Source organism: Amaranthus tricolor, chromosome 9 (genome assembly GCF_026212465.1).
Source record: "Amaranthus tricolor cultivar Red isolate AtriRed21 chromosome 9, ASM2621246v1, whole genome shotgun sequence".
NCBI classification, from domain to species: Eukaryota; Viridiplantae; Streptophyta; class Magnoliopsida; order Caryophyllales; family Amaranthaceae; genus Amaranthus; species Amaranthus tricolor.
This window is the reverse complement of record NC_080055.1, coordinates 21,523,228-21,545,855: the sequence shown is the minus strand read 5'-3', so window position 1 is coordinate 21,545,855 and position 22,628 is coordinate 21,523,228. Positions and strand designations below refer to the sequence as shown.

At 42.0% G+C, this 22,628-nt stretch overlaps 2 protein-coding genes across 2 annotated transcripts; both read left to right on the top strand.

Moving 5' to 3' along the window:
* The first annotated feature begins 234 nt into the window (after positions 1-234).
* Positions 235-9,311, top strand: LOC130824495 (NADPH--cytochrome P450 reductase-like). The gene is made up of 18 exons (XM_057689532.1): positions 235-828; positions 1,330-1,389; positions 1,564-1,640; positions 1,998-2,055; positions 2,714-2,797; positions 3,086-3,122; positions 3,779-3,848; positions 3,931-4,122; positions 4,208-4,300; positions 4,388-4,613; positions 4,870-4,953; positions 5,039-5,190; positions 6,466-6,562; positions 7,166-7,315; positions 7,408-7,485; positions 7,574-7,696; positions 7,941-8,054; positions 8,838-9,311. Exons 1-18 carry the CDS (start codon positions 493-495, stop codon positions 8,916-8,918), a joined length of 2,112 nt encoding a protein of 703 aa, XP_057545515.1. The 5' UTR covers positions 235-492; the 3' UTR covers positions 8,919-9,311.
* Positions 9,312-10,103: 792 nt separating this feature from the next.
* LOC130823373 (uncharacterized) lies at positions 10,104-16,433 on the top strand. Its single transcript, XM_057687994.1, has 5 exons — positions 10,104-10,706; positions 10,824-11,828; positions 11,931-12,968; positions 13,056-15,155; positions 16,221-16,433. Exons 1-5 carry the CDS (start codon positions 10,104-10,106, stop codon positions 16,431-16,433), a joined length of 4,959 nt encoding a protein of 1,652 aa, XP_057543977.1.
* Positions 16,434-22,628: the final 6,195 nt, after the last annotated feature.

Sequence of the window (22,628 nt, the reverse complement as noted above, 5' to 3'; positions counted from 1 at the left end):
TTATAGGATTACTCTTTCGAAAATCCAGTTGAAACAAATATTTATTCGTCTATTTCCCGACAGGTAAATCGACAAAGATATTCAATGTCATTTTTACACATTATAACAATATTTTCTGTGGGGCAACTCTTTCGAACAAAATTAATGATAATAATAATAATAATAATAATAATAATAATAATAATAATAATAATCCCCAACAAAATTCATACTTACATTATTAAATTCATACTCACATTATTAGTACTCCTATAACTTTCACATCCTCTTGTCTTCGTCCTTAGGAGTCTCCCCTACCCCCAACTTCCTTCCAACCACAAAATTTCAGACAAGAGAAACACACTGCATTTTGAGACTCCATTTTTCCTATAATCTCTTCCCACCATTTTCAATTTTCACTTCTTGGGTATCATTAATTTCATCAAATTTCAATCAAAGTTCATTTCTTTCACCAAATTTGATAAGATTTGATCTGGGTTTAATCTCAAATCAATGGATTCTAACTCAGTCAAAGTCTTAGATCTAATGAGTGCATTTTTAAAAGGCAATTTTGAGCAGCTAAATGTATCATTTGAAGATTCTTCTGCAGCTGCGATCATTGTTGAAAATCGTGTTTTAATGTTTGTTACTACTTCAATTGCTATTCTTGTTGGTTGTGCTTTCTTATTGTCTTGGAAGAAATCTCATGGTGGGAAAGTTTCTAAAGTTGTTGATGTTCCTAAACCTTTGATCATCAAACAAGATGATGATGAGGAAATTGATGATTGTAAAAAGAGAGTTACTGTCTTTTTTGGTACTCAAACTGGTACAGCTGAAGGATTTGCCAAGGTTTTAATTTTACCATCTTTTTACTCTTATAAATTTTTATAAGCAAGTTAATTTTTGGGTTTTGTGTTAATATTAGATTTTTAGTAGGTGTTAAGGGCAAAACAGTTTATCGAGCGATAAATTAACCGATCAAATCAGTCATTATAATCAGTTATGAGCCATATGCCAAACATTGCAAACAAGGTGCAATCCAAAAAAAACTTATTTATTAACATGGGTTGGTTGCGTACATCTAACCCTTTTAACACTACCTATGTGGAGGTTCATACCTTGATTATATGGAAACCACTAGGTGGTATTGTAGGTATTGTGGTTATAGAATGTTGTTTATATTTTGAGTAGAGGGTAGGTCAAGGGACAAGGAAGACTCTTCTCTAAACCTTACGGGGAAGTGATACATGCTCCGACAAGTCTGATTTTCATGTTGTTTAATAATTAGGACAATTTGATTGAAAAGTTTGTAAATTTGTTTGATTGGTCGATAATATTGGTGGTTGATAGGCATTGGTAGAGGAAGCCAAATCAAGATATGAGAAAGCGGCTTTTAAAATTGTGGATTTGGTAAGTTTGACCTTTTTATTTTTTTGTTTGTAAAATAGTGACATTGATTTTTTGTATCTCATAGTTTGTCTTTTTGGGTTCATACGTGCATTTTTCAAAGTTTTAGACTTTGTAAAACAAAAAAGGTGTTCATGTTTATTTGGATTTTATTCAAACTTGTTGAATTTTGAATAGGATGATTATGCTGCTGATGATGACGAATACGAAAGAAAATTGAAGAAGGAAACTTTGGCTTTCTTCTTCTTGGCCACGTATGCATCTTCATACTGTTACTTTGGATTTCCTTGTTTTAGATGATGATAATATTACGTCCGTTCTGAAATTGTACTGATTGTGACATATTGTGCGGCAAAATATCACTATTAGTTACAACTGATTGTGACATATTATGTGGTAAAATGTCACTAGTAGTTGCAACTGATTGTGACATATTGTGCGGCAAAATATCACTATTTGCAACTGATTGTGACATATTATGTGGCAAATGTCACTATTAGTTGCAACTGATTGTTACATATTGTGTGGCAAAATATCACTATTAGTTGAAGTATTATGCAACGGAGGAAGTATGGCACAAGTAAATCACTATGTATAAATGCTTGTAACAGTTATGGAGATGGAGAGCCAACAGACAATGCAGCAAGATTTTACAAATGGTTTATGGAGGTATATAATTAGTGGGTCATGGCATGATCATTTTGTGCTTTTGAATATAATTTTTTTTTGTCATCATTCTCATTTCCTTGGATTGGATATCTTTGAATGTTGACCTGAATTAATAAATCTTTTTAAATGATTTCATGATGCCATAACTCATTAAATAAGTCATAGACAAAATATTGATTGAATCTTAACATAATCTTGTTTTTTTTATGTTGTCATGTGAAGATCCCCTGAATCCTAGAAATGAATCTTGGATGTCATAAAACAAATTTATGTTATTTTGTCCTTGTACTTGTACCAAGGGCGGAGCCAAAATCGACAAATTCTTTGAAGGCCTTGTGCAATTTCGAAAATTATAATGTTTTTCTAACAACTTTGTATCTTTAAACATTTAATTTAACATAGAGGCACCTGCCCTGTGCGGTCGAACATGTTCAATATGTTCAGAACCTCCCTTGACTTGTGCTTGGTAACTAAATGTCCATTATGTTAGAAAAATAACCCACATGTGTCTCACATCGAAAATTAGAGACACTTGATGGGCTACTCCTCCTAATACCAATTGGTTTTAGGATGAAACTTCATCAGGTATGTGTGTAGCTAACTCTCCTATTATGCTGGTGTTTATCACATTATTTATTCATTGATGTTGGTGTTATAGGGTAATGAAAGAGGTGAGTGGCTTCAGAACCTCCAGTATGGAGTGTTTGGGCTTGGGAATAGGCAGTATGAACATTTCAACAAGGTACTTTCTTTCTGTTCCTGTTAGCATCCTTCTTTGCTGAAATGCTATTACTTTTTACTTTTGTCCTATGTTACTCAGACTCTTCATTTTGTTTCACATACCCGTGTCCGATCCTTGATGCTCGGACATTGGTATTGCACTTGAATACTTCATTTTACGCGTAAAATTGAATATTTAGATGTATCCGATGCTTGGACACATACCGGTATCCGACATCGGTACCTGAGTCCAAGTAACATATCTTTTGTCTTATTCTTGATGTTTATGTTGTTAATTTGATATTAACAGGTTGGCAAGGAGATTGATGAACTTCTGGCTGAGCAAGGTAGGGTTTACTTGTCTTAGTTGTTCTGCTAGTTTTGTGTATGAACTATCTGATTGTGACTGTTAATTACTGATTAGCTGTTTAAGTGTTCCATGTTAGGCTTAAAGTACTCTTAGTGTTTCTTGATGGATGGGAATTCTTTTTTTGATGTCAAATAATTGGCTTCCTTAATGAAGACTAAATATTATGATTGTATGTAACATGTTTGGTTTTTCAATTTTAATACAATATTTGTTGCTTAAATTACCCGTGTTAGCGCGTTGCGACTTGGACTATTGAGGACACTTGGGTCGTTACAATTTGGCTCAAAACTTCGGAAACTTTTCACAAAATGGCCAAGTTGGATACTTGGGACTCATATCATGTCGGACATGGGTTTGCGAGTTCGCGTAAAATAGTTAACAAAATTTTTTCCTGTTGTTGGTTGTCGGATGAGGTCTCTTCATGGATCGTTTTCAAGATTTTGCTTTTAACTGGACTTTATGATGTCCTGGTGTATGCATATGTCCTTGTGTAGTCATGTCTGCATAAAGTTTTTGAGCGTTTAGAATAGTACATCTGTACATGGGTACGATAACATTTTGTAAAGTCGCTCTTGTTTTAACACCACAGAAGATCTTTAGCTTGCCAGATATGACCTTTTAAGTTAAATGCAGGTGGGAAGCGCCTTGTTCCGGTTGGTCTTGGTGATGATGACCAATGTATTGAAGATGACTTCTCGGCTTGGTACATTTCTGTATTTTACTTCACTTTGGTATGAAAGACGTTGTATTTCGTTGAAATATGCTAAATACGCTGTCGATTTCAGGAAGGAATTAGTGTGGCCAGAGTTAGACCAGTTGCTTCGGGATGAGGATGATGTAGCCGTTTCTATGCCTTACACAGCCGCCATACCAGAATACCGGGTAGTATTTCATGACACAGCTGATGCAGCTTATCAAGACAAGAGCTGGGCTATTGCTAATGGTCATGCTGTCTTCGATGCCCAACATCCATGCAGGTAGTTTATCGTGATTGATTGAATAACTGAAGACCTAGTCTTTTCTTCTATCCTTTCATCTAATTTGATCGTTTTCTTTGTGAAGATCAAACGTTGCTATGAGGAGGGAGCTACACACACCCGCTTCCGATCGTTCATGCACGCATTTGGAATTCGACATTTCTGGCACAGGGCTCAGGTAAATTTTACATCTATGCGTGTGGCTCATGTGGGTGCATCAACTCTCATTGTTGATTTTTAATGAGCATCTTCTTTTCCTTTTCAGATACGAGACAGGAGATCATGTTGGTGTCTACTGTGAAAATCTTGTTGAGACTGTCGAGGAAGCTGAAAGATTGTTAGGCTTTAAGCCCGATACATTCTTTTCTATCCATACTGATAAAGAGGATGGAACTCCCGTTTCTGGAAGCTCACTACCACCGCCTTTTCCACCGTGCACTCTAAGATCAGCACTAACCCGTTATGCAGATCTTTTAAACTCCCCTAAAAAGGTGTCTTATATCCTATCCTCTTTCTCTACTGAGCTACTTTGGTGAGAGACCGTCTCTCGGTGAGATGACCTCAAAACAAGAAGCCTATATGCTAATTATTTTTAGTTGGGCTATTCAGCCTATTTATAGAGAGCGTCTTACGGTGAGACAGTCTCTCATAAGAATTTGTGTTCTCTACCCTCGTTATTTTTAGTTGTACCCTTGTCATGCGAGTATTGGAATAACGAAAATTTCATTTTAACTTCTCTTTTTTCAGTCCGCGTTGCTTGCATTAGCAGCTCATGCTTCTGATGCAAATGAAGCCGAACGATTGCGATATCTTGCATCCCCTGCTGGAAAGGTAATAAGCCATTTTCGCTATTCAATAATATTATTTCTGTATCTATCACATAACTGTTGTTAAGCAGTAAGAAATTATGCTGCAGGATGAATATTCCCAATGGGTAGTTGCAAGTCAGAGGAGCCTCCTCGAGGTAATGGCCGAGTTCCCCTCTGCCAAGCCGCCACTTGGAGTTTTTTTTGCCGCAGTGGCGCCACGTTTGCAGCCAAGATACTACTCCATCTCATCCTCACCAAGGTAATATCACCTCTCTCTTTCTCTATGCACATACTTCTGTATATTTAGTTCTCCATTTCTGTAAAAACGAGCTCGCGAAGGTGCAGACATAGACTAAAAATGTGGTAACTGTTGCGATCGCTGAAAGAGTAATGCGTTAACAGGAGTGATGTGTTTATCGTAACGCCTACATATCTGTTCAACCCAAAAGATATGCCTTGATACGGCCCAAAACACTTACAACGCGGGAAATATCAGTTCGTTGTTTTTATGAACTTTTACAACGCGGCCGGCGTAATGCGATGTGGCCTTGTTTTTACACAATGGGTGCAAATGAAAATTGAAATAGTTTCCAGATTTATACTCATTAGTGTCTTCACGTAGCTACATGTTTGGTCTCAGTAATATTAATTTGAAGTAGAATACATTTTCTATATATGATTCAGAACTTTTCTAAATGCCACAAAAGGCTTAATATCACCATCAATGAATATTCATTTATCCTCATTAGAAGCTTTCTTTTTGACTGAAATAACTGCAATTTTTCAAAATACATGAAGTGGTAGCAACAGTTTTTGCTTATTATGATTATGGCAATATGGTAATAGTTGAATTATCCTCCAACAAATTTCATTGCAAATACTTGAGGCTTTTATGTTTCATAGTACGAATACAACAAAAATTTATTGCCCCAACGTCAACCTCCTAGGCGGGGTTTTGGGGTTGGATGTATGCAACTTAGCCCTTGCATTAACAAAGCGGTTTTTGATTGACCTTGATTAAACGAGTGTTGTGGTAACTTATTATGATTTTATCCAGATTGATTTGTTTCACGGGCGCAATCTTGTCAACAACATTCTATTACCCCAATACATTAAGTGGCTCCCATGGGTTTAGGGGAGGTTGGATATACGTAACGTTACCCTTGTTATTGATAACGAAGTTTTTTATTGATTCTTGGTAGCAATCATCATCAGCAACTTCGCAAAAATAAAAGTTGCGCATGATTTAATGAGCCATGTGTTCTCTTTTGTGTGTAGTAGCCCCCTGTTTTCCACAATATAATATGTTTATAATGACATCTTTAAAAATCATATAAAAATGATTATCTTAGAGGCAAAATCAACGTTGACATAATTAAGAGGTCAAGAGTTCAATCTTTGTCCCTCGTAATTTAAACCCAAATTTATGGTTCAACCTTTCCCCATTAAAGTTTCACCCATGTTTCACCACTATTGAAGTCATTAGATTTGGCTGTACTAACCATTACATGTCTGATGGTACGTGTGTATACAGAGTTGCCCCATCTAGAATTCATGTTACATGTGCATTAGTTCTCGATAAGATGCCTACAGGAAGGATTCACAAAGGAGTGTGTTCAACTTGGATGAAGGTACTTATATACTAGCACATATCTTTGTCTTTTCTTTTCCTTTGTGTTCCATTTTCCGGTCATTAGTTGAAGTCGACAACAAGTCTTTCGCCTTGGTTTCATTATGAAATTCGGCTTGTGAGTCGATCATTATAGCCTTGTTGGCTGTAGTGAAGGTCATAACTCAAGGGCAAGATGATGAAAATACTCCTAGATTGCTTGCATAAAAGTATAAACCTCGAGAAGTTAGTAATACTTCGTTTGTGATAGACAATAGCTAAGTGGACTAGGCGATCTCCATTTACGATGTTTTAAAGTACTTGAATGATAGCATGAAGCTTCGACTACAATGGCAAATTATATACGTTGTTAGTGATAAATTTGTTATTGGGCTTGTCCACAACAATATCCGCATAAAAGGAGAGTTGACTGTACACAAACCCGATGAGGTTCAATCCTAAAACCAATTGATAATAGGAGGAATAACCCATCAAACTTATATGTTTGACAACCTCTCTAATTTTTCGATGTGAGATCACATGTACATGTTATTTTCCCAACACTTAGTTTATTGGTATGGATCGGCCTCTAAATGTTCCTTTCGACTGTATTTTGTATTTTCAGAATTCCTTGCCTGAAGAGGAGACTCATAATTGTAGTTGGGCACCTATTTACGTGAGACAGTCCAACTTTAAACTCCCAGCAGACTCGTATATCCCAATTATAATGATTGGTCCTGGAACTGGATTAGCTCCTTTCAGGGGATTCTTACAGGTTTGTTAGCCAAACATAATTTTTCGCTTTCACAAGCATTCTTTATCTTGAAATTGCAATAAATATATATCATCTGTGGTTCTAAATTCCAGGAAAGGTCGGCTTTGAAACAAGACGGAGTGGATCTAGGACATGCGACATTATTTTTTGGCTGCCGAAATCGTCAAATGGTGAGATATGCTCGAGGTTTCCACTTCTCGTGATAAATGTTGCAATCTTCTTTCAGTTTTATTGATTGAAGAAACCTGTCTTGTGTAGGATTATATCTATGAAGAAGAGCTCCAAAACTTCGTAGAAACTGGCGTAATTTCAGAGCTAGTAGTTGCTTTCTCCCGAGAGGGCCCTACTAAAGAATATGTTCAACACAAAATGATGGAAAGGGTATAAGTTCAACTATTCATGTAGTTCTCGTGATGACGATGTTAATTTTTACTCTTTCTGAAGATTTTTCTCGAGCTGAGGGACCCTTTGGCCGCATCCTCCTTTGTGGAAATGGGTTGCCGCCTTCCTTCCTTCCCCAAACCCTGATCATAGTTTCTATGAGTGGGATACACTGGGTATGATGATGATGATGACGACGATGTTAATTTTTTGTTTTCCTTGATCATTTTCTTCCCGAATATAGGCTTCAGATGTTTGGAACGTGATATCTCAAGGAGGGTATATCTACGTTTGTGGTGATGCCAAAGGCATGGCACGAGATGTACACCGAGCCCTTCACTCAATTTTACAAGAGCAGGTATGTACACATGCTGAATACTTAAACAACTCAAGTTTTCTTTGTTGTCCCCCTTTATGTTGTCTTTGCATTTATCTATGGTCTTGAATGATTCCCTGAATGACTTTGATTTTGGATTTTTCAGCCTTTTGACATCATATTCTTTGATTAGACCAAGCGTTTAGGGGGTAAAATTGTCATTAGAATCTTTTGCTATCATGTACTACCTCCGGTCTCTAATAGTTGCCACAATCACTGCAGCAACTACTGCTTATTAATTGATCTCATTTGTCATATATTCTCTATATTTAATGTAAAACATAGTTAAGCGAGATCTTATTTGATTCATCTTAATGCATATTTTCATACTGAAAAGAGTATAGTGAATTCCTTACTTACCTCAAAGACTTGTAGCAAACACGCCCTAGGTGTGGACATTTTACATCATGTATAGATCCTTGCACTCTGAAATTGGTGTGACACTTCAACACTCGAATTTTAACTAAACTCATGGATCTTTTCCAAATAGCCGAGCTTAACACTCAAACACGTACCTGAGTCCAGTAAAGTAACATAGCTTATATCATGAGTGGAGTAGTTATAATATTTGCAATCAGATGTTAATCGAAAACTCTCTTAATTATTACAAGTTTAAGCCTATGTAAATCCAACCCTTCTTTAATTTACTCTACTTCGACGAAATTCAATTTTACATGTAGGAAAAACCGAAAAATAGTATTGGCAAAAATATTTACTTTTAAATCGTACTAAAATTGTTATATAATTTGTTGGCTTATACTATAGGGTGGTATGGATAGCACAAAAGCAGAAAGCATGGTGAAGAATTTGCAGACCACTGGTAGATACTTGCGCGACGTTTGGTAATCGATACAATTAACATTGACAAGCTATGGCTGGAACACATAAATATTACCCAAGACGAAGAATGAAGGCAAATTACGTTACCATCTTCGAAAATTCGAAAATGGATGGGTTGTTAGCTTAATTAGTTATGTAATTCTTTTTATTATCTTTATAAGATGATCATCTTTTTTTGTTTTTCCCTTTCTTTGTTTCTGGGTGGGGATTCCGTATACCTTGTAAACATAATAAGTTGATTTCATATCTTTAGTCAGGAAATGTAATTTAGCAATATTTTTGAGACGCAGTAAAGTTTTATTGTATGGAGATACATAATTATATTATATTATATTATATATAGGGGAATTATTCTTGTATAAACTGGGTAAATTGATGTCTATGCTCACTAATTTTTGTTGTTTTAGAAAGTGTCATGGTACTGTTTCTTTTTAATTAATTTATTTAATAAATAGCATCATATTACCGAAATACCCTTTGACCTTTTCCGTTGACCTTGACTTTTGGTCAAAGGGCTTTTTCTGGAAGTCCCATCTTCCTTGAATGGCCCATGGGCCAGTTACCTCTGAAAAACCATAACTCCCCACTCTCTCATAATGCATGGCTCTCCTTGTTTCAAGATGAGTAACTGCCCACTCTTCCCATTACTCCCACTACTCCCATGATAGTTCACTTCTCCTGCAACTTCCTTTCCATCATTATAAATAGGGGCAGCCATCAAGAAGTAAAGATCATCTGAAACATAGCCTTTGCAATATCATTGCTCTCACCCTGCTTCATTAACCTACCCAAACACTAGCAATCTTAATCCCGACATCTCTTCTTACATTCATTCTATAATCGTTCATTCATTTATTTCCGATATCCACGTTCTAACTTGAGCGTCGGAGGGGTTTTCCGGGAGATCACCCCCCGGACAAAGCTAACAAGTTGTTTTGCAGGAATTCAAGCCACTTCCTCCCACAAATTGCTTCTCTTGATCACACTTCCACTAATCTCCAGGTATTTTAAGTGTCTTTCGCACTTCCTCGTTTCATTACCGAAACAGTTTGGCGCCGTCTGTGGGGAGTGTTACAATAAGTCATGGCTCCCAAAAGAAATCCAACACAAACCGCAACCGTGCATAGCACAGATACAGACACTTCTGCAGGTCAGGCCAACAATCAGGCCGTGACCCGCCGTGATCTGGACATGCTAGCACGAAACCTCACTGCTGCGTTTTCCGAACAGCTCCGCGCTGTCATGAATAACAATAATCCTGCTCCACAACAAGTATTGGATGATATGGCAGATCAAATAAAAAATCTACGGGAACGGATCGAGCCCCCTAACGAGACACCCAAATCCCACGAATCTCAAGATGGGAACTCGGAGATGTCACGTTCCAGCAAGAGAAACAAGAGGCGACGGGAGAGACCAAGGACTCACACAAGCCTCGGCAGAAGTGATCCTAGAGACAGAGAGTCTAAAACCGCCTCTCAAGATGCCCGTACTTATTTAGAAAGCAAAAAGCATAAGGCATCCGAAAGCATCCAGTCACTGGTGGATCGACGGAGGGAAGAGAGGAAGAGGGCGCAGCTGGTAGGATCCAACCATCCAGCGAGTCCTGTAACCATGCCGCGGAACGAAGATGAGGTCAAAATCCTCCCTGGAGATCCTACGCCCATAATCTCTCCAATGGCTCCTGAAATACTTAACATTCCCAACCCGGGGAAAATAAAAATCCCAAATATGGCGGCGTTTGACGGAACGTCATGCCCTGAAGAACACTTGATGGCGTACAAGAACCTGATGGTGCTGCACACTACCAATCCTTCCTTGTGGTGTAAATTCTTCCCAACTACTCTTACGGGAGCAGCCTTGACGTGGTACACCTCCCTTCCCCAAGGAAGTATCCACAATTTTTCCCAGCTAGAAGGCAAATTTCTAGGCCACTTTATAGCCTCAAGAAGGCAGGAGAAATCAAATTTCCACCTACTAAGTGTCACTCAATTGGAAGGAGAATCCATATCCTCCTATCTGAAGAAATTCCATGAGGCGGTGCTAGAGGTGACAGATTTAGAGGAATCAGTCGCCTTAAACGCCCTTATCAATGGAATGAAGGCTCAAAGGCTCAAGTTCCAGTTGGTGGAAAGCCAGGTCAAGACATATGCGGAGGCCATGAAGCAATGTCAAAGTTATGTCACGGCCTCCGAGGTATGTCAGGCACACGACCCCAAGAGGCGGAAGTCTGACAAGAAAGACGCCGCAACCCCCCACCAATCCTCGAGGAACAGAGAAGAGCACCAGCCGAGGAGGGAAAGAAATCACACGCCGCGTCGTCCCGCGCCCCCTTCAGATATGGGACCCCCGCGTTCCCATCACATTTATACCGCGGCAGGGGAATCCAGAACACGCAATTTGTTAGACGGAGGAAACGACCCGATGTTTAATCGAAACAGAAGGGATATTTTCTTTGCCGTTCGCGACAAGTTGCCAACTCCACCTCCCACTACCACTCCTTCCAACAGGCGCAATTACAATTTGTGGTGTGACTACCACAAAGAGCACGACCACACCCTCGCCCAATGTCGCGAACTCAAGCGTATCTTGTATCAGCTGGCCGATGAAGGAAAGCTTTCCAGGTTCCTCAACAAGAGGGACTATGACACGGAAGAAGGAGCAAACAGAAGGCAGTGGAATCAAAGACGCGGATCCCCCAAGAGGGAAGAGGCAAGGCGCGAAGGTTCCCATACGCAAGGGACCATCAACATGATTTTTGGAGGATACACCGAGGAATATCCTACCGTCCGCGCTGCAAAAGACAGTGTTCATACTCTGCTGAAAAGACCAACAACGACCGTAATCGGCGGGCCGGTCATGAAGTTTGATGCCACGACCTCTCAAACGCTGCAACAGCCCCATACTGACCCTCTGGTGGTCACCCTCAAAATCGGACAGATGAAAGTCAAAAGGGTACTCGTGGATACCGGAAGCACGGCTGATCTCATTACAATGGAGTGCTTGAGAAAAATGAAGTTCGAGGAAAAGCACTTGCAGCCCCTCGATAAGCCGCTGATCGGGTTTGGGGGAAGTCAGGTCATTCCGCTAGGAACGATCATTCTCCCCGTGCGCGTGGGAGAAAGAAGTGAAAGCAGGACCCTGCCCATACGTTTCACGGTAGTGGATCTCGCTTTCCCTTACAACGCCATCATGGGACTTCCCCTCATTAACAAGATCAAAGCTGCAATCTTCCCTCATCAACTCTTGTTACAATTCGAACGGGACGATGGGAAAGTTGGCATCCTCAAGGGAGATCAGATAACGGCACGCCAATGCCTTATAAACACTCTGAAGCGCGGACACTCCGCGACACCCGCCAAAAGGGAAAGGGAAGATCAAGACGCTCCCGCTGTCATGAGCGTTTATATGGAAAACCCTAGCACACACGAAAGGCCTCGCCCCATAGAAAGATACGAGGCAGTAGACATGTTCGAGGGAAAGCAACTAAAGATAGGGAAAGATCTTCCTGGTACGATTAAACAAGAAATCGTGGCCACCATTGTTGAGTTCCGTGACGTCTTCGCCTTCAGCACGGAAGAAATACCTGGCATCCCTACTAGCGTCATGTGTCATAAACTTGACATAAGACCAGGCCACAAACCAGTAAAGCAGAAGCTGCGGCATCAAGGAAAAGAGCGGACCGAGGCTGCCAAAGAGGAAGTTGAAAAATTATTGAGAGCCGGATTCATTAGAGAATGCAAATACTCCGATTGGCTATCCAATGTCGTCCTCGTGAAGAAACCAAACGGCAAATGGAGGATGTGTGTCGATTTCACGGATTTGAATAGAGCCTGCCCCAAGGACGACTATCCACTTCCCAAAATAGATCGCCTGGTGGACTCCACAGCAGGCCATGCGCTATTAAGTTTCATGGATGCCAATGCCGGATATCACCAGATTCAATTGGCGCCGGAGGACCAAATACACACGGCCTTCATTACTAGCATGGGTGTCTACTGCTACAAAGTCATGCCCTTCGGGTTAAAAAATGCAGGAGCCACCTATCAAAGGATGGTAAACAAGGTTTTCCAATCTCAGATTGGACGGAATCTTGAGGTATACGTGGATGACATGATAACAAAAAGCAAGCACGCCACTCAGCACGCTGCGGACTTGCGTGAAACGTTCAATACCCTCCGTAAACACCAGATGAAGCTCAATCCGGACAAGTGTGTGTTCGGGGTCACCGGAGGAAAATGTCTCGGCTTCTTGGTAGACGAACGGGGCATCGAGGCAAATCCGGATAAGATTCAGGCCATTCAAAACATGAGATCCCCCACCTCCGTAAAAGAAGTGCAAAAGCTTACGGGGTGCATAGCCGCACTAGGAAGATTCCTTTCAAAATCGGCAGACAAATGCTTACCTTTCTTCAAAACAATAAAGCAACAGAAATTCGAATGGACCGCGGAAGCAGAAGAGTCTTTCCGTCAGCTTAAGGAGCACTTATCGGCCTTGCGAAAACTAGTTTCGCCCATCAATGGGGAAAAGCTAGTCTTATATGTCTCTGTCTCCGAGTACTCGTTATCCGGAGTACTTGTGGCGGAAAGAGAAAAGAAGCAGCTTCCAATATACTATGTGAGTCATGCATTCCGCGGCTCAGAAGGGAACTATTGCGAAGTGGAAAAGGTCATATTTGCGATAGTGATGGCCAGCAGGAAATTAAAGCCATACTTTCAGTCCAACCCGATCATTGTCCGGACTGATCAACCTTTGAAAAAGATCCTTGAGGGGAAAAACAAGTCGAGCCGCGTCACAGATTGGGCAAACCAGCTAGCAGATTTCGGCATCGAGTACGAGTCTCGAACGGCAATTAAAGCACAAGCCTTGGCTGACTTTATTGCTGAAAGCACTTCCCCCCCTCCTGCTGAACTTAATCGAGAATGGAAATTGTATGTAGACGGGTCTTCAACACAATCGGCGAGTGGGGCCGGGCTCCTCATTGTGTCTTCCGCCGGGGTCCGCATGGAAAGGGCGGTCAGATTTGAGTTCGCGGCATCCAACAATGAGGCCGAGTATGAAGCATTACTGATGGGGCTGAAAATCTGCTACGAGGCAGGGGCTAAAGAATTGGCCGCATTCTCGGATTCCCAATTGATAGTGGGGCAAGTAAACGGGGAATTCGAGGCTAAAGATGATAGCATGAAAATGTATCTGCAGCAAGTGAAGGACTTTATTCCAAAGTTTGACAACTTCACGTTTGAGCACATTCCACGATCCCAAAATGCCCAGGCCGATTCCCTAGCAAAACTTGCCAGCTCCGCAGATACTTCCGCGGCTCGTGATATAATTTGGGAAGTGCTCCCCAACCCCAGCATCAACCTCATGATCAACACCATCGACAGATCTGAAACATGGATGGGGCCATACGTTAAGTACTTGCAAGATCAAACGCTCCCCCAGGACGAGAATCAGGCCAAAATGCTCCAGAAGAAAGCCAAATGGTTCGAACTTCATGAAGGAACGCTTTATAAAAAATCATACACACATCCCCTCCTGAAATGTGTTGCTCCTGAAGAAGGAAATTATATCCTACGAGAAATACACGAAGGCGGATGCAGAATACACCAGGGAGTGCGAACGGTCATTAGCAAAGTCCTTAGAAGTGGTTATTATTGGCCTTCACTCCGGAAAGACGCGGAAGAGTTGATCCTACGGTGTCCTGAATGTCAGTATCACTCAAAGAAAGGGAGAAAACCCTCTAATTACTTGACCGTCTTGCAAGCCGTCCTGCCATTCGACAAGTGGGGTATGGATCTCCTTGGCCCTTTTCCACCAGCAAAGGGGCAGCGCAAGTTCATCATTGTGGCTATTGATTACTTCACTAAGTACGTAGAAGCAGAGGCTCTTAGTTCGATCACAGACAAGCAAGTCTGCCAGTTTTTATGGCGGAACATCATCACAAGATACGGCATACCGAGGGTGATCATCACGGATAATGGAAGGCAATTTGTCAGCAAGAACACCATTGAGTATTGCGACAAATTCCACATCCAAATCAGATTTAGTTCTGTGTCCAGGCCGCAAACTAACGGTCAGGTAGAGTTCGCCAACAAGGAGATACTAAACGGTATCAAAAAGAAGATAGAAGGTGTGAAGGGTAATTGGGATGAAGAACTACCCGGAATCTTATGGGCCAGTCGAACCACCATAAAAGAGGCCACGGGGCACACACCGTTCTCTTTAGTGTACGGGTCCGAAGCCGTACTTCCAGTAGAAATAGGAGTACCCTCTACAAGGGTCACCTACTACTCATACGACGAGAACGAAGAAGGAAAAAGAGCAAACTTAGACCTACTTCCAGAGACCAGAGGAAATGCACTACTGAGATCGGTGGCCCAAAAGCAGAAGATGATTCGTAGCTTCAACCGCCATGTGAAAACAAGACGTATCCAAGTCAATGATCTCGTCCTCCGAAAAGTCGAAGCTACTGGGAAGATTGTTGAAAAAGGAAAGTTAGGGGCCAACTGGGATGAACCTTTCAAAGTCACCCGCATCATCAGACCAGGAACGTTCGAACTAGAAGACATGAAAGGGAGAAAACTACCCCGTCCATGGAATGGAGACCACTTAAAGAAATTCTTCATTTAAATAAAATTTGCAAGGGGGAATCAGTTGCTAGTATCAGTATAAGCAGCTTCAACAGAGAATACCTTCATTCCGCAACATAGTTGCGTTGTCATTTGAAATCACTTTTGTCATCGTCATTTGTATTCTTGTCAATCCTTTATAACAGAAGTTTCATTTTCAGATTATCCGGCTCCTATGTTCGCAGTTATTTGGTAAAAATCTATTGCAAATCTTATTAAATCAGTGATATCCATAAGTCGGACCCCTTGAGAGGGGTCCCATTATCAAATTATTCTAAGTCACTAACAAACTTGTGATACTTATAAGTCGGACCCTTAGAATAGGGTTCCAAGACCAAAAATCATTTCAAGCATTCACCCTCTGTTCATAGCATCGATAAGTCGGACCCCCAGTTTGGGGTCCCTGAATTCAAAAACATTCTAAGTTTATTCACAAAGATGTTTTCCAACCGGGACATCGATAAGTCGGACCCCCAGATTGGGGTCCCTAAGTTCAAAAATATTCCAAGTTTTTCACAAAGATGTTTCCCGACCGGGACATCGACAAGTCGGACCCCCAGATTGGGGTCCCAAACTACAAACATTCAAAGATTTTCGCCAAAATGTTCCCCAACAGGGACATCGACAAGTCGGACCCTCAGATTGGGGTCCCGAGTTAAAAATCATTCCAAATATCTAGCTAAATGTTCCTTGTACGCAACGTCGACAAGTCGGACCCTCTGATAAGGGTCCTGAAGTTCAACCTGCCGCGACGTTGATGAATCGGACCCTTAAATTGGTTCCAAGGTCGAAATTGTCAAATCTACAAGTTCAAGCCGTGACATCAATTAAAGGCTGTTTCCCGCCTAATGAGGGAGAGAAGCCCCGGCCAGTGAAAGAAAGTTTGAAATAATTAAACAAATACGGCATCGAGATCAACATACAAATTGATTATATTTTAAGGTTACAAAAGTTAATATTACAAAATTTATATTACAAAGATCAGAGATCATCCAAGAAGGCGTCTACATCTCCCTCCGGATCTTGAGGGGGGGACCCGGCAACTCCCTCGCCAAGGCTCGGAGTGAAGATTATGAATTCTTCAACATCGAACGGCTCCACTCCGATCTCGGATAAGTCCCTAGATAAGCCCTGGAGGTTTTTGCCCTCGTCGATCAGCAGATTGGATAAGTCTAAGCACAAACTCTCCAGCTTAGAAAGCGCCAAGTTCTCGGAGACGTCCGAGGCAGAGGGAGGAGAGAGAGAGAGTTTGTCCAAATCAAGACGTAAGGCCTCCTTTTCAGCAGCAGGGTCCACTCTCTCCGACCACTCCCTAGCCTCTTCCGCGTCCCAATGGGGGTCCACCAGCACCGCTGACTCCCGATCCAAAATCGGAGCTAGGTTAGCCAAAGCTTCGTTCCCCTTCTCATTGGCCTTCTCAAGAAGGGAATCAAAGTCGACGCCTAACTCCGCGGCAGCCAGGCGGAATCTTTCACCGCTTATCATGGTACCGGCTCCCACCATTTCCGTGGTTAGCGCCCCCAAGAAACTTGATGCCTCCGGCTCATCCGAGGACAACCAATCCCTTACCATCCGCGACTTCCTACCCAAGCAAAGCTTGTATATTGTGGCCGCGGACAGCAAGGTTTGGAACTTATCCGACTCATCGGACACCTGACGCAGAAGTAACTGGTTTTGTCGCACCAGCTTAGCATGAACGTCCGTCAGGTGCCCGATCTCATGGCCAAGGGTGGCCGACATATTTGACGCCGTGTCCAAGTTAGCCACGGTCCCCTCAAGCTGCTTTCTGGCCCTTTCTCGCCGTTCTTCTATGCTGACTAAGCGCTCTTTTAATTCGACGCACTTAGCCAGCTTCTCCTTTAAGGAAGGCGGCTCCTCAAGATCCGCCCTCAGTCTCTTCAGCTCCTCCTCTTGTTCTTGGCAGTGAGAAGTGAGGGCCGCCAGGGTTTCTCTGTCCGCGGCACTCTGACGGCTAAGGTTCAATTCAAACGATAGCCTTAAGTACGTCTGCAAAGGAGAACAAGGTCAAATAGATCATCCGGCAATCTAATTCGAACAAACTGAAAAACTGACATGGTACCTCAGCCGCCGAGGCCTGGAGTTGACGAACCCTGTCGACAGAAGGCAGGGAGTCCAGATGATCGACGTCCTTCCGGCTGATAAGATGGGACGTCGCCCGGTTGAAACGGGTAATCATACCCTTGTGCCCCAATTCATTGAAGAGGGTATCGGGTTGGAAAGGTGTGACCTCCCTACGACGATACACCTCCTCTATCCGCGGCTCTGGGGCCGCAGACGACTCCCCGACCGTCTCTTTATCGTTCGGGGAGATGGGGGCTTCGGCTGGGGGAGTCGACGTCTCCCCTCCCGCCGACCTCGCCTGTAGAGGTACGGCGGTATGTATGGTCTCGAGAGAGACCTTCTTTGCTGCGCTCTCCCCGTGGGAAGGAGAGTCTCTTTTTCTCTTCCTCCCCTTCCCACTTTTCTTTTTCTTTGATTCCCTCTTCTTAGAGGGGATTACCCTTTGGGAGTCATCGGGAACATGTACTTTTCTCCTCTCCTCGAGGAGACGGAGAGCCTCTTCCTCGCCGGGCACCTCGTCAAGACCCTTCTCTACGGTCGTCGAGTCCTAAAAAAGAAAAGGTTAGGAGGAATCAACAGAAATCTTTTAGAACAAAAAAAAAAATGTGTGAAGATATACCTTCGGAGGAAGAGGTAGAGGCTTATCCTCGGGCCGTTGGATGGCCCCTTGAGCAAGTCTCAAAACACTGAATTTCTTCATTAGATCTGGACTCTTTGCTCGAAGATTTTCCTTGGCTATCCCTGTACAACCATGAGTTAGAAACAGCTAAACATGCCATAGAAAAGAGATGGAAGAAATCCGACAACTCTTACTCCGATCGACAGCCAAGCTGATGCCGAATGCTGAGAGGAGGTTCTCATTCTCCAACTCAGGACGACCGGGTATCCAATTAAGTTGGACGTTCATGAGTTTCCTTCCTAATTGAACGTCCATCTTCGCATATTCAATGATCACCGCGTCACTAAAAGAACACTGCGGGATTCCGTTATTAAAACCTGAAAGGTTGGGTTTGATGTCGAAGGAGGTCTTAATATTCCATCCTCCCGCATTATACAAATACGCAAATTTCGTCCTATACCCCTTTTGGTTATCAGGGAGGTCTTGGACTATCTTCAGCCCGCGACGATGCGTGAAAGTAATCCAGCCGCAGCCGTATGATTGAGAATTACATAGGCGGGCTCTAAAAATATATCTAAAGGCGGTCAGTGTTGGTGGCACGGCCAAAACTTTGCATAAAATCAAAAAGGCCACCATACACCCCCAAGCGTTAGGATATAGCTCGGGCACCGAAACGTTTAAAAGCTCTAACACCTCCCTAAAAAATGGGTGAAGAGGGAATCTAAGTCCTAGTTGGAAAGAAGGAAAGTAAGCAGCTATACAATGAGGGGGGGGAAACCTAACGGTGTCGTAATTCCCTGGTGTAATAATATTAATGTTCTCCGGCAAACCCCATTTCCGGGAGATGGCTTCCCGTTGACTATCCAAATCTCTCTTGGTCTGTAAATCAATGAAGTAGTTTAGGGGCCCGCCGTCTGGAATGTAGAATGGAGGAGGAACTGGCGCTGCGCTCTCCCTTCCAGAAGATTCGGCTGATCCTTCAAGGTTTTCCATATCTACATACAATAACCCTTCCAGGTCAGGATTTATTCGCGGCAAGTAATTGGGAAAGAAAACAATGCTCACTTCCCAAGGAGCAGTTTTCATAATCTCCGGAGGGTATATAGGGGATACAGACGACTCATCCCCGGCTTTTATTGGTTCATAATGGGGGATAATTCTCACCGAACTACTTTCGTCCGAATCATTCATTAACAACCCCTTTTTATTAAGACGCCTACGTACTATCAAAGGAGTTTCCGACAAGTTAGTAGAGTTAATGTCTGAGTTAGCTATGGTCTCTTGAGTAGCCGCGACATCCATGTTAACAAGAATCATAAAGTAGTAGGCGAAACTTGTAAAGAATAGAGACTAAATTCATAAAACGAATTCAATGTCCTAGGCTAACATTCAAGAATAATTTGAAGAAATTCAAGAACAAATCGAAGAAATTTAAGAACAGTTTGAAGATTAACTTGAAGAAATTCGAAGATCTGGGAAAAAGTTTGAATACCTTTGAAGAAAAGTTGGAGATTTGTTAGAAACTTGATGAAGATCTGTCAGATGTCTTGAAGATCTTCAAGAATTTGTCAGAAGTTTGAAGGAAGGATGAAGATTGTCAGAGCGTCACTCTCTACTCTTTTTCCAGCGATGTAAAAATTTGAAGGAAGTAATGAGAATTAAGTGAGAGGGAACTGTTCCAACCACCCTATTTATAACAGCAATAAATGCCTTTGGGACTTGAGTACAATAAATGGAAAGAAGGATCCCAAACGAGAGCCGGAGAAAAGATAAGTCGGACTCCCCATGAGGGGAATCGTTGGGAATTTTTCCAAGTGTCCAACACGTTCCGTAAGATCTACAAGTCAGACCCTCAATAGAAAGGAAATATTTAAAAATCTTTGAAGTGTCAGTTCTTAACTATAGCCGGGAGATTGATAAGTCGGATCCCCAATGTGGGGGGAACATCAGATTTCTCCAAGTATCCAGTTAACCAACTTTCGGGCAACCGTCGGGTCGATAAGTCGGACCCCCAAGGAGAGGAAGAGTGGAAATTTGTTCTAAGTCTTCCAACATTTGAGTACGTCCGGGAAGTCGACAAGTCGGACCTTAAACTGCACCTCCAAGAACGAAAAATGTTTCAAGTATGAAAAGTTATGCATTCAGCTGCCCGACTTATGGATACGGCGAACGCCACGTCGCACTACTTTTGTTCTAAACCATCGTATGTATGAGGTGAAAAATTTCAGAGTCCGTATGATTGATAAGTCGGACTCCTTGGAACACTCAGTCATGGTGTAAAAATTCTAAGTATGGTATAATCTGCATATATCAGTATGATCGAAGACACGGACCTGAATGCCCCTTCCGCGTCATAGGAAAGCTAGGGATATGTTTTGTGGTTAATATTAATATTATTCCGAGAGGTCGATGAGTTGGACCCAGAATTGTACTCCAAGGATGATAAAATTCTAAGTATGGGAGATCTCATGTATGTCCGTATGATCGAGGGCACGGAATACGGTACTCATTCCGGATCATGGAAGGGCAAGGGACTTGCTTTGACGATATCAAGAGTGTCCGTATGGTCCATAAGTCGGACCCTCAGGTGGTCCTTATCACTTTCAAAATATCCCAGGTGCAAGAAATTTTCATAAGGTACGTGTGGTAGAAGACGCGGACTCTGAAGTTCTTCAAGAAATAGTCACGCCTTTGTTGGTTTCTCCTAACTTCAGTTTACCAATAAAATTGTTTGATTTGATCGTGTGGTGGATAAGTCGGACCCCCCTTGGGTGCTAGCTTGCTAAAAAATAATCAAAGTATTGGGTGTTTCCGTGGCATCAATAGAGTGAAGCCAGGATCCAGACTTTAATTATCTCACGACATGGTATATGTCACGGCTCTATAAACTGTATACTGGGAACAAGAGTCCTTTACGTGTGCAGCTCATCCGTCAGGTTGATAAGTCGGACCCCCCAGGGGGCCTAGATTTGAGAAAAATATTCCAAGTATGGAACAGGTTATATGCGATGTCGCAGAATAAGTTGTATGGAATGTCGCAGATCTGCATCCTTTCCTCTACGATTGTGATGCTGCCTTATAAATACGCCTGGGGCTATTCCGCGGCATGCTGCAAGCCGCGGCTTTGTTTGTTTGCCTAATTCGGATTCGATATGCTTCTGTACGACCACTTTGAAAAGTCATATCTTTCTCAGCGCAACTCGGAATTTGACATGTGAACTATCGATTTGAAGCTTACGAGCCAAATTTTCCTAATCCGTCCGAGGATCTGCTAGATTGTGGCCATGTTACTCCTTATGAGCTTTTGAGTATTTTCTACGGTCATTTTTCTTCATCAAACCGAGTCCGACGGACACGTATTTTTCCGCATAAAGGAAGATGTTTCTGATCGCTGGGGCTATTCCTCACATCCTCCTTCATGCGTGGGGCTAAATGTCATGGTACTGTTTCTTTTTAATTAATTTATTTAATAAATAGCATCATATTACCGAAATACCCTTTGACCTTTTCCGTTGACCTTGACTTTTGGTCAAAGGGCTTTTTCTGGAAGTCCCATCTTCCTTGAATGGCCCATGGGCCAGTTACCTCTGAAAAACCATAACTCTCCACTCTCTCATAATGCATGGCTCTCCTTGTTTCAAGATGAGTAACTGCCCACTCTTCCCATTACTCCCACTACTCCCATGATAGTTCACTTCTCCTGCAACTTCCTTTCCATCATTATAAATAGGGGCAGCCATCAAGAAGTAAAGATCATCTGAAACATAGCCTTTGCAATATCATTGCTCTCACCCTGCTTCATTAACCTACCCAAACACTAGCAATCTTAATCCCGACATCTCTTCTTACATTCATTCTATAATCGTTCATTCATTTATTTCCGATATCCACGTTCTAACTTGAGCGTCGGAGGGGTTTTCCGGGAGATCACCCCCCGGACAAGGCTAACAAGTTGTTTTGCAGGAATTCAAGCCACTTCCTCCCACAAATTGCTTCTCTTGATCACACTTCCACTAATCTCCAGGTATTTTAAGTGTCTTTCGCACTTCCTCGTTTCATTACCGAAACAGAAAGGAAATATTTGAACCTCATATTTTAAACCAAATCAGCTTCAAATCAAATCAATTTGAAGACGTAGGTACTAGACTCTGTGATGAAAGGATCGTTTTAAGAATTGTAAATAAATATACTTGAGAGTGGATTGAATAGAAAATTGATAATAAGCAATACATTGTATACATGGTATGAAAGGATCGTTACTAACAGCGATTTTAAGGTTAACTGGTCAACTTCTTAATCTCGTAGGTTGGAATGAGGAAGTAACCGAGAACTGGAAACTTGAAACGCATTAAGTCGCTGTTACTAACCGCGACTTAAAAAAAAATT

What these genes read in the sequence shown, in the direction of transcription:
- LOC130824495 (XM_057689532.1), top strand. Translation starts at nt 493, where the DNA reads ATGGATTCTAACTCAGTCAAAGTCTTAGATCTAATGAGTGCATTTTTA. An exon ending in ATTTCTGGCACAGGGCTCAG is followed by an intron (nt 4,301 to 4,387) that starts GTAAATTTTACA and finishes TTTCCTTTTCAG; the next exon opens with ATACGAGACAGGAGATCATG. An exon ending in ACTCAATTTTACAAGAGCAG is followed by an intron (nt 8,055 to 8,837) that starts GTATGTACACAT and finishes CTTATACTATAG; the next exon opens with GGTGGTATGGATAGCACAAA.
- LOC130823373 (XM_057687994.1), top strand. Translation starts at nt 10,104, where the DNA reads ATGCTAGCACGAAACCTCACTGCTGCGTTTTCCGAACAGCTCCGCGCT. An exon ending in AGCCCCATACTGACCCTCTG is followed by an intron (nt 11,829 to 11,930) that starts GTGGTCACCCTC and finishes AGAAAAATGAAG; the next exon opens with TTCGAGGAAAAGCACTTGCA. An exon ending in TAGTGTACGGGTCCGAAGCC is followed by an intron (nt 15,156 to 16,220) that starts GTACTTCCAGTA and finishes CCAAATATCTAG; the next exon opens with CTAAATGTTCCTTGTACGCA.